This window comes from Dermacentor albipictus, chromosome 1, assembly GCF_038994185.2.
Source record: "Dermacentor albipictus isolate Rhodes 1998 colony chromosome 1, USDA_Dalb.pri_finalv2, whole genome shotgun sequence".
Lineage (NCBI taxonomy): Eukaryota > Metazoa > Arthropoda > Arachnida > Ixodida > Ixodidae > Dermacentor > Dermacentor albipictus.
This window is the reverse complement of record NC_091821.1, coordinates 122,261,852-122,273,970: the sequence shown is the minus strand read 5'-3', so window position 1 is coordinate 122,273,970 and position 12,119 is coordinate 122,261,852. Positions and strand designations below refer to the sequence as shown.

At 44.8% G+C, this 12,119-nt stretch overlaps 1 protein-coding gene across 4 annotated transcripts in view; it reads right to left on the bottom strand.

Moving 5' to 3' along the window:
* Window positions 1-914: 914 nt before the first annotated feature.
* LOC135904845 (uncharacterized) overlaps window positions 915-12,119 on the bottom strand; it is a 63,011-nt gene continuing 51,806 nt past the window's right edge. For all 4 annotated transcript variants that reach the window (XM_065435828.1, XM_070533250.1, XM_065435830.1 and 1 more), the window contains 7 exons: window positions 11,791-11,928; window positions 7,229-7,482; window positions 6,399-6,532; window positions 5,151-5,262; window positions 4,492-4,653; window positions 3,102-3,224; window positions 915-1,112 (listed from right to left, as the gene is read on the bottom strand). In XM_065435828.1, the coding sequence (XP_065291900.1) occupies window positions 963-1,112; window positions 3,102-3,224; window positions 4,492-4,653; window positions 5,151-5,262; window positions 6,399-6,532; window positions 7,229-7,482; window positions 11,791-11,928 (1,073 nt within the window). In that variant the 3' untranslated portion in view covers window positions 915-962. The remainder of the gene's footprint in view (window positions 1,113-3,101; window positions 3,225-4,491; window positions 4,654-5,150; window positions 5,263-6,398; window positions 6,533-7,228; window positions 7,483-11,790; window positions 11,929-12,119) is intronic.

Here is a 12,119-nt window from a genome sequence, read left to right as displayed (position 1 = left end):
CTTTCTGTCACGCGGCGTCACAAAACAGCGAAAATTCACCGCGCCAAACTGATATGTACGCATTAAAGATGACTGCCAAGCTACAGTGAACTTATTTTGGAACAGCCGGAGTCTGCCCCGTTCCGAAAAGAAGACATCTGCCCACTGATGACTCCACACTGGTTACTTGAAACTGCCGAGGAGAATGGATTTATTCGTGTGTCCATATATATATATGCACACACAAATAAATCCGTTGTAATCTTCCGGAGGGAGCGGGGCGGTGGGTAGCACTTCACTGCGATTTCCCACCAGCCTCCACAAGCTACGCAAGGGGAACTGGATCAACCGCAGAAGCCGGCACTTCCTTCTTCATCCAGTTGAATACTTCCACTGTCTTAGCTCGTCCCCACTGAAGTTCTCCCACTTCGGCGTGCTCCTCGCCTCTTGTCAGCCAATTAGATAAGAACAACCTGCTTAAGTAGGCAGTGATATTAGCTTTGGAAGCAAACAAAAGTGAAGTCCTATAAACGAGGAGAGCGTTTGGTTGGGCGGTTCAACGCTGCGGGTCACCGCACGATGCGTGCGTCGGCGGTCACGTTAATTTGACGTCAGAAGAGTGGAATAAAAACAGATTGTACTAGTTTTGTTTTTAGGACCATTGATATGTTGCAGTTTTGCTGTCATATCCGAGGTTCAATTTTTCCGTCGAAACATTATGCCCTGGCTTCGCGAGCAGACAGGCTGCAGGCTGCACCCGAATCACGAATGGCGTGCTTTGAACGGAGCCCGCCGTCGCTTGTTGAAGGGCGGAGCCGGTGCGTGTCCAGGTAATGTGTAGCAAGGGCGTATTTTCCGACTGACCCACAGTGTTTAAGGTTCTGGGCACATGGAGGCATCTTAGTCTATGAGCAAAAAGATAAACTTGAGGCGCAGTCATTTGCTTTTATAGATCTACCTGTTTTGACTTTGTGATATTTTTGTTATACGAAGTTTCGCAGACACTTGGACATCATTCGGAGCCTGGCAAAGCTGTTTCCGCATTCGCCACGGTAGTCCTCGTGTTCCAAGTAGAAGGCAGCAAAACCGATATCCAAGCCGTTGACCTGGTACTCTCGCATCACGTCGTTCATCTGCAAAATATGTTAAGCACACAAGCGTGTACCACGCTGACAAACACAAACCCTGTTCACATAGCAATTGAAAGCACCAAGGCACGCCTTTTTTTCGTGATCTTTTTGCCTTCTAGCCTCGTACTTCGTCTCCATTCCAAATTGAGTGTTTTGGCAGAGCGCATGCAACTAAAATATGTGCCAACAGGTGAAAACCGTACCTTAGTGAACCACGCAGCGCGCCTTTCGGTGCGCTGCTGTGAAAGAGCACTCTGCGAGGGGCATCCTCTGGTGACTTGTACTGAATCACTACTTTCTCCATACCACAGCGTGACAGCTGATAGCTATAGCTGCAAGCTCGGGCACCAAACTTCCGAAGTCCCATTTCTTCCAAAGCCCAATTCACAATTTCGCTCATAACAAGCACTCTTTATCACTGGCCACCAACCTTCGCTAATGATATCTCAAGCATCCAATATTTTCTCAAATTTTCTGTACCTCAGTTTTTATGGGAAAGCTCTCCCGCTTTTCAAATAACCAGCCGATTTCACAAAAGTTTTCGTTCGTATGTTCTCTTCGCTATTGGCAGACAGCCTTCGATAATAGTAAGGTATCGAGATACTCTCTGTAGGCAGTGCCGGCTCCGATAGCAACGCCCGCATCCGTCACTATCTCGAGAGGGCGTAGTAGCTATAAGGCAATTGCAGGCCAACACCTTCCCCAACGTCCACTTCTTATATGTCCTTCACCCCACATACTATTCCCCCGTTGTCCGGGATGTGGGGACACCCCAACGTTATTTCATGCACGTAACGCTGGAGTGCCAGCACCCGCGGCCTCGACACAGACCTTACACCTACCATATCCCATCCCTGGATAGCATGGCGGCTGTACTAAGAAACGGAAACCCGCAGGTTGAGCAGGCGCTGGTCCGGCGGGTCCGCGACATCACCATGGCCATTGGAGCCCTAGATTAAGGGTCCCACTCTTTAACCTTACGACGAAAATAAAGCTATTTGTCTCTCTCTCGCTAATTGTATGTCTAGTATCAGGAGTGGCTGGAATTTGCTCTTATGTACAACTATGGCGTAAGAACACTTTATGAATACGGGCTTTTGTTTTTGCGGCATTTTTTCTTATTTCTTACAGGACTGCGACGTATGCGCCGTGCTTGTTTTAATAAACGAGACGCCGGCGTTGAAAACAAAGAAGTCAAAATGAACAGAAGTTACGTAGCTGGGGCCGAATTCACATATATTTTCTTTCGGAAGGAGCCGTTACCATTTGCCAGCCGCCTTCGCTAATAATATATCCAGATCGGCTGAAATTTTCTCTTACGAAAAATTCTGGCCTGATGTCCTTTTCGTGAGTACAGGCCCATTGTCAAATTATTGAAACAAACTCTTGCGAACGAACAAAGAATATATCTACCTGAAGGTGCACACAGATTCTTCTATATAAACGAAACTGCATGTTCTGAAAAATTAGGATTTTTCAGAAAAGACCCTTCGCTGCTGCGGCGATAAAGTTTAACAAGCTGCCAGCAACTACACAGCGTTAATCAAAGGAATGTTGAAAGCACGTACTTCAAAGAAGTATAGCTTTCACCACTGGAGAGTAGCATCGGGTTACAATACAGCAGCGATGCTTAGAAGTACAATGACTATGGGTATGAATGAGAAAAATAATTGCAAAGAACTTATTCTAATATTGACTATCATTAGTCCCTTTGTATTTCCATAATGTCAAGGTCAAGTTCTTTTGCGAGTGCTATAAAAACGTGCATCAAACACTGTGACGTTTTCTTCACTGCGAGATGCTCCTGGCGCAGTGAAACAAGTTGCGTATGATAACTCCCGAATTGTCCGTCACCTACTGAGTGTAATAGCAGTTTTGGTCCTGTCATAAGCAACATTTACTTGCGGTTACACACTGAAGGTAACCGATACAACTTTTTCTGCCTCACATAAATCCGTTGAATGCAATAAAATTAATATAAATCATCCACACCTTGAATTCAATCACGTCTGGAGTTTCAAACGTGTCCACCAAAGATCTCCGCTCGTTGAAACGATAGACACCAATCTGGAGCTCGTCTTCCGAGTCCTCGCTGAATCCAGTGGTATTACAGTACTGCGCATATTGGACACAACGAGAAAAGAAGAGATAGGGAAGCAAAAGACGAGTCAAACAAGTATGCATGCCATGTTTACTCCGAAATGTATGCTCACAATTATTGTGTGGCACTCGCCTACCGAGGCCGACCGCTCACAAATGAGAGTCATTCCTGAAGGCACCATGTCCGAAACCACGCTTATGGGGCGTACTTATTTAGCGTTGCACTCTACAGACACCCGCGACTGATGGCATGATGCAGTAAGCGTACAGAGCACCAAAGTTCTATAGTCATCCCGATTAAAGTAGTAACGAAGCTCACTGTTGTCTTAACTAGCAAAAATGCACGGCCGTAAAGTGCTTGGCGCCGCATATATGTGAATGGATTGCCGAAAAAAAAAGTATTGAGAAATGCAGTTTATTGTCCTTCACGTCATGTTTGGAGGTAACCGAGGTCTTAGAACCACTGAATAGAAAGCCTTAGAAGTGCGGACAATTTAGTGTTTCGACATGTTCTGTTCACTTGACACTGGCTGCACCGGCAGTGATCTTGGTTGATATAAACGGTGCATAACGTACAGTTGTCTAACGATGCTGTTTTAGATGGAATTGTGTCAGTTGTTCAGTCAGTAAACTCGTCTTCCATTTACATCACCTCCCTCAAAATAAGTGGTGAGACGTTTGTGTAGATTCCTCGGAGGTGTATGTTGAAAATCTAGAAGGCACAGCGTCTTAGAAATCATTGTTGAATGTGGTTAGCTGAAACGCCGCCAGCAACGCTCTGTTGTCACACCGTGAGGATTACTGCCTTTGCGTGTCGCCCCCGATAAGTTAGGTAAGGATTAGGTTAGGTTAGATTAGGTTAGCGTAAAAGGGGTTCGGTGGCGCGACGTACTTCCACGGGAGTTGCAAAGGGCATCGAGCGCCGCCGGATTTGTTTCAGCCAATCGCGTTCAACTGGGGTTGCTAAGGTGCTGTGCCTTCTAGATTTTCAAAATATATGCTTCTCGGAGCATTGCGCAAGCGCCCCATTGCATAGGACGCTTCTGCTCCGAGGTCTTCATCAAGAATTAAACTGAAAAAAAAATTGAAGAACAGTTCAAGAAACATGTCAGCCCCTTAAGATTACGCACACACTTATTTAATTTTCACACAGATCGCATGTTTTCGTCACAAATTCAAAAGCGCGCAACGACCAGTCAGAGCATTCGTTCTATCGCATTGTTCGCTAGACTTAGTCAGTCAAGGCTAGGATGTCGTTCAGTAATAATTATGGAATACCTACCACCTTGAAAGGCAAGGACACCATGCTCTTGCAGGGCCTTCGGATTTCTTCAATATCAGGCCCTTTCATGCTGAATCTTAAAAGGCTCAAGCTTATGGACAAGAGCAAGTGGAAGTCGTCTCTATACACAAGTGGAGGTGTGAGCGTCCGTAAAGCGTCGTCCTGTTAATAACGAAGACAGAAGGAATGTGGTCAAGGATGTTGACGCAAAGAGATTGAAATAAAATCAGAATATGCGTAGTTTTACGTTATAGAGCGCCTGGGAGCCAGGATAATGCAACGAATCTGTTCAAATTATTATTTTTTTGCTTCGTCAGTGGTTCGAACGGCACCTCGCCTACGTTATCATCAGAATCGGCTGGTTATGAGCGGTGGGTCATGAAAAAGAAATAGAATTTAACGAACGGAAGCGCTACATTATACCAGCCCAGTCCCCGTCTCTACAGCAGTTTGCTTTTGCGATGGCCAGGCACGAATACGACAGCGTCTCTTTATTTTTCCCGGATAAACAAGATAAGCAAAGATCCGAAGTTCTTTATTGAACCATGTGGGCGACGAAAATTCCACCTTGTTTACGTTAGCTGAGTGAAAACAAAGCATCGATAGGCGCGCCTCTCAAGAGCTGTGTCACTGCAAATATAATCAAAAGGACAACGCACGAATGAGTCTTGATCGTCGATTCCTGGGTAGTATCTGTTGGATGGAAAAACGCTGACGCACATCTTCGTAATCCTGGAAACGTGCGTTTGATAGATGAAGATATCAACAAACCTGCCAACAAAGCAAATGTTTTGAGGTCAGGAACCGTCGCAAGTCGCATCAGCCAATTTGCACACGGCCAAGTACTCAACGACCACATGGAATTGCAACTTAAATGGGCACTAAGGAGAAATACTAACCCTTGTATGCAGAAATGCATCTTAACTGGATCTTAACTGCATCTTAACTTGAAGCCCATGCTTGACTTGATCTAAATGACGCTCGAGTCGAGCGTAGGCTGCAAGTTAAGCTGCATTTCTGAATACGAGGGTTAATTATTCCAGCTGTGTTCACTAATTACGCTTTTGAAACAAAAAAGAAAGGAAAAGAAACTATTGCTCTACCAGGGACAGGAGGCTTCAAGCCAGAAAAAATGCACGAAAGACGGGTGGCACCGCCACCCCGAAGTTTCGCATAGCTCGCTGTCACGTTATGATTTTGACGTGGACTTCTCAGGGTGACAAGCGTATGATCCTTTCCGAAATTAACTCAAAAGTGATTACGTGAGAAATTCATTCCTAATATTAATTCAGGTGCATGCGAAACTGTATGGATGTGCTTTAAGAGCATTAGTGGCACCACCTTTGTTTGTGTTTTTTTTTACCAATTTGTTCTCTATCGTCGCGGACGATCAAAGGCACACTTGAAGTGCCTATCGAATACCGCGAATTTATATGAAAATCCTGGATAAAACATCAACATGTCAATCTACAACGCGATGTTGCATCTTAATCTGTGTTTGTAGGTCAATAAAAATGGTGTTTACGACAACGATCACGAGGAGACGGTTACCTTATGAAAGTTACGCACCCTCTTCCGAACGCGGCGGTTATGTTATGACGGCCGCAGGCTTAAAAAAAAAAGGCCCGTGTACTGATAATTTCTTAGCATAATAACGAAACCTACGCAGTTCTTCTCGGGGGGGGGGGGGGGGACGGTGCTGAGGGGTCTTTTGTAAAACATACCGCTGTATCTGGTTTGTGAAATCACGCCACCTAATAGGTATTTCAATTGCAAACATTGGTGTACATGTAAATAAAAATTACTTCAACTGCCACTACAGTAGTAGTTCAACTTGACAGTGACTTCAGAGGAGCATAATTACCTTCAGGCGAGTCGCCACATCGCACAGTATTACAATCACTTACTGCAGGACGTTGCCGACTCTGTCCCGGAAGGCATCCCGGTTGGAATAGAACATGCCGAGGACACGCATGCCGAAAAACAAGGTCGGCTTTGGCCCTAAAGGAACTGGAAACTTCTCAAGTATGCCGCGGAAGCTCTGCAAGCAAGCCGTGAAGAATAAGAAAGAAAAACAGCTATATCGGCTGCAAAGAGCGTAATTAATATTCAATATATGCATTTGTATTTATTCTTCCGGCAACTTGAACGAAGACAGTCAGTCGTATTCCACAAAGGCGATGATGATATTACAGTTGAGTTGCGCTACGTACCGTAATTTCGTGCGGACCGAGTTCCGCTTGTCGTACCGACCTTTGTCATGCAGTATTTAATTATACGGCTGCTGATTATTTTGGTGTAACTAGTGTTAGTTAATTGTAGAAACTCATATACAAAGGGTACGTGCAACATAAACAGCCTTCCATTAAACGCTGCGAAGCTATTAGGCTATCCAGTGTTGTCCGGTAACTTGCATTACTGCGCGAGACCTAAGAAGACAAGAACGGCGGATGAAATAATGTTTACACTTGCTGCGCTTTAGGGCTGTATAGCATTACCTTTGCACATAGTTGTGATGCGGCACACAGCACAACCCTGACCATAAAATCTCAGACTCAGTGGAAGGCTTCAGTTGCAGGGTCACGCATGGCTACCGCCATAAAGCGAAGCCTACGCAAGCAGACCGTAACTATGAAGTCACGATTAAGATGCCCAAGGGCAGAGAGGGATAGCAGAAAATAAACTGTCACAGTATCCATCGGCACGACCTCTGCATCGTTGTCGTACGGCGGCGCACCTTATAGAAGTCCAGGTAGTCGTTGGCAGTATCGATGAAGTCGGCCGCCGTGGTGTGGACGTCGGCGAGGCCAAAACAGGAGATGCCGTAGGCGACGAGCAGCCGGTGCACTTGCAGCCCGAACTCTTGCCGGTGCTCGCCCCAGACGCCGCTCTGGCCCGACATCGCTTCGGCCGCGTTCAGCGCAACGCCCCAGCCACTGCGAACGCTGGTCGACTGGGCGACGCGAGCCTGCTCGCGAAACTTCTTGAACGCTGCACGACCGGACACCGGAGGTTTGGGGTGAGCGTGTGCCGCCAAGTCCAGCCGACAGAGTCGTGTGTAAGCCATGGAACAAACTTCATTGTCCCTCACGAACGAGTTTCTGAAGTACAGGTTACTTGGGCGACTATACAGGGTGCCCCACGTAACTTGTGCCAAAATTGAAAAATACGCTGGTGCCACGTTATAGCTGGACAGAACCAAGATGATGCTGTTTGCCGTCGCTTGGCGCAAGTCAGACTATCTTTTGTATTTCGCGTAATTGCATAATTAGTTTTTAATTAATTATAGTCTAAATATTGTAATCAGAGCAACACTGTCAATCAGAAAATTGTTAACCGGAAAACCCGCCAAAAACGAGAAAATGCCGCGCGACGTGTTGCGCCGCACTTTTCGCGTGCTTTTCCGGGCTTCTTTCAGGCTTGAAAAAAAAAAAAATGTAGCACGTATTGAGCAACAGAATGATGGACTGGGAATTTTTCATGTCGGCGTACAGTGTTCTGATGGACAATTTTGCTCTGATTACAATAATTGAGAAGCAAATTATTAATAATAACTAATTATATAATTAGGTGAAATAGAAAGATAGTCTGATTTGCTCTAAGGGACGTCAAACAACATTACCTTGTTTATATCCAGCTACGCGGCACTCGCATATTTTTAAATTTTGACACAAGTTACGTGAGACACCGAGTATATGATCTATTCGTGTATCACCCTCTGGTGCATTCTATCTACCATAGTATCATAAACATTCTCAACCCAGTCCACAATCTAGATGTACGGCTGGCAACAGGCGCATTTAGAACAAGTCCTGTGGAAAGTCTGTATGTCGAGGCCAACGAATGGTCCTTACACCTATGCAGAACATATCTGAGCTTCTCCTACTTTTTAAAATGTAAATCGAATAACGAACATCCGTATTACTCAACTGTACTTGACTTGCATTCTGCAAAGACTTCACCGTAACCGCCCATCTGTTCGAGCTCCTCTGTCAGTGCGCTTAGAACAACTGGCTAATAAAACTGGTATTCAACATCTAGAAACAGTCGTAATCACTACCATTAACCTTGCACCATCTTGGGAATGGCAGACTATCCAGCGTGATATGTCTTTCGTTGCAATAACAAAACATGCGCCTGAGGTGCACATACATTCACACTTTCTCGAACTCCAGGCCAAGTATATCTGCGTGGAGTTTTATACAGACGCTTTAAAGTCTACTTATGGTGTAGCTTATGCAGCTCTCGGACCATCATTTTCAACGTCCGGTGCATTAAATCCAAACAACAGCATCTTCACAGCGGAGGCATACGCGATCCTCTCTGCTGTGAAACATAAAGCAAACAGGTATAATAAAGGCTGTTATATTCACAGATTCATTAAGCGTTGTTAGTGGCATACCGAGTCTTCGAAAACACAAAAACTCTATCCTTAATGAAGTCTACAACCTTCTATGACCAGTATACATGACGAACCAAATAATTGTTCTTTGTTGGGTGCCTGGCCATAGAAGCCTAGAGGGCAACGTAACTGCTGACGAAAGGGCTACATCTGTAGCTTTTTGTGATGCAAACATTAATATATATTTACCGTATACAGACCTTAAGCCATTTTTACGATTTAAATTACGGAAATATTGGCAGAGGCAATGGGACACTCAGATATCCAACAAACTGCACCTAATCAAACCAAAAAGAGAACTGGATCTCTGAAAGAACAGCAAGACACCAGGAAGTACTGCTCTGTAGATGAAGAATATGGCGCACCTATAGCGCTCACTCCTATATTCTAACTGGAACTAACCATCCGACATGCACTAGGTGTGGCAGTAGACTTACAGTCCTTCATGTTCTCGTTCAGTGCCCATTATTAGAAGAGGAGAGAAAAAAGCTCTTCCCTTCCTTATACCGTCATAATATACCTTTGCACCCAGTCTTCTTTTTAGGCAATGACCCTTTATTTCATTTTAAATCAGTACTCAAATTCTTAGAAGAAACGAATACCATAGAAATCATTTGGCCAGGCTATTTGTAGCACAGCCTCTGCTTAGAAGCTGTAGCTGCAATGCAGTCACTTACAGAGCACATGCCTCGCAGCCCTTGCGCTGAAGGGCTCTGCAGAGGCACTAGTGCTGCTATAAATTAACACGTTTTAGTATCTAATCCTTCACAACGTACTTTTACAACCATAGAACTTACTTTTCATTGACATTATTTTAATAGATGCATATTTTACACAATTTACAGCGAATATTTTAGACCAATATACAGCCACTCGATTTTCACCATATTCAACTATTCTCATTGCCATTCATCACCAAGTGTCATGGTGCTCTTTGGCCATTCTGGCCCTTGCGCCAAAAAATAATATCCATCAATTAATTAGAAACAAGTGTGAAAAATTAGTGCTACTGGCGCCGTTGAAAACTCGGACATCGCAATGTACCTCTGTAGCTTGGGTATGACACATAATTATTTGAACACTCAGAAACCGATTCCTTACACGCAGAAAATCTCGGAGATGTTCTTTTTTCTACTTTCAGCAGGCTGCTGCAGTGTCAACTCTTCCCTTCTCGTTATTATTATACCGGATAACTTTTGTTCGTTCGATGCCACCCTAGGTTTCAGCGTGTTTGGTTTAAACCGAAAAAAAATTAATTTGAAGAGATACGCCGAAATTTTTTTTTCTATAATTTAGCCCTTACCGAAAAGGGCCCGAGAAAGCAAATTTACCAAAGAGTCAAGACAATGATGGGCGCGCAGCTGCGATCCTATATATGCTCCGATACTAGGAGTCCGACGAGGTCAAGGTATAGCCTGCCGCCCCAACAATATGTACTCTTTACTTTTCAGGTTTGCTTTTGTTCTGTCTGTCATTGTGCTATGACGAAACCGAGAATCGTGTAGACGAGAAGAGGGACAGGGTACGCAGAGTGGTAGAGGGGACCCTGGTGCGTGCTCCGCCGACCTTTGCAGTTTTTGCTCTGTGGCCACTGTGGCAGATGAACCGGGCGAGTTCACTGATGAAGAGTGGGGCGGGGGGAGGGTCCTCTCTGTACATGTTTTTTTTATTAATCTCTCGAACTCTGTACCCTATAAAACGTGACAAATAAAGTATCATTCTATTATAGTTCAAATGTGATTGATGCACTCTCTCAATTCCTGCAGTCCCATCGCCGTATTTCTTTGTGCATTTGATAGACAAAGAGTTTCCAAAATCTTCGTTATTCTCTGTATTAGATGCAATTACGGTGTCGAATGTGAAAAGTAGAATGTGCAGTCATACAGTGCGTGTAGGCGTCAACGAAATTACGGGAACAGATATTCGCCGAAAAGAAAGAAATTATGAGCTCCAGGTTATTCATTGAAAAATCTGGTAAAGGTTTATTATAAAATACATTTCACACACAATAAGATTGCGTGGAAATGAACACAAAAGTACACCGAATTTAGGGAAAATGAAAACGAAACGCGCGTCACCCTAGATGAAGATGAAGACGTAGTAGGCGACTACTAAACAAAGCGGTATATTTTCATTTACAATGCCAAAAAAAAGGTCCCAGTACAAAACGCTCTGCGATCAAGCCACTCATATGCCAAGTCAGAAAAGAAGGCACGTAATGCGGCAAATATAGCAACAGATTGATTCGAAGAGTCGGCTTGCAGTAAGCCTGCGAAGAGGCAAATGAAACGGACAACCGAGCACGGGATGCTAAATACCAGACTATCATAGCACGGGTATGTAACATAATTATTTTAACACTCAGAGACCAATTCTAAACGCTATCCCCTCCGAATATCAAGAAAAGTATACAGGTGTTGTTTGCGTTTACGAATAAATGCAGCAAAGACAATGCACAGGCGCTGAAGTTATTTACGACGTATATAGGGCATGCTTAAGTGTACATATTGGCACATGTCAAACAACTCGTACACTGAAAATGAACTGAGATCGTTCATTTTCAGAATATGCAGCTACCTGCGGCGTAGCCGGGGAATGGCACACCGGGCACGTGCCTCCCTCCCCCCTTCTCACCTCGAAATTTGTGTATTAGTATGCGGCCTGCCCAGCCCTCCTTTGCCCTCCCCGCCCCTTCACGTCCCTGGTCAAGTGGCTGCCCCCCTCCTTCTCTACACCTCCCCCCCACCCCCACCCCCCCTGAAAAAAAAAATTGTGGCGCAATAATATGTATTTGTGACTGACAGGCCTTTCACCACAGCTATTCACGCAGACTGTGCGGTAGAAAAAGCGGGCGCCGATGAACAAAATTAGCGGCGTGTAACAGGGCATGGACTCACTGGACGGGTAGGCGAAACGAAGGCGGCCTCTGGCATAGCCGACGCGCGTATAGATGAGGTAATCACAAATTCCGGGTGGTGGCAAAGCGTCCATGCTTGTCGGGGTATCGCCAGATATAAAGCATGCCAGGATTCGAGCTGTGCAATGAAGAAGCAATATATAACGCTTAACTTCGGGCCTTGATGAGCGGTCAGAGTTACAAAAACAAGGTGAACTATAGCCGTCGCTACGGTATCTTTAGAAGCTGTGGTTTGCACGCCCACCTTTTTTTTTTAAATACAAAGACGTAGCTCACCAAAAAACATCTTAATATTAATGTGGTGTACTC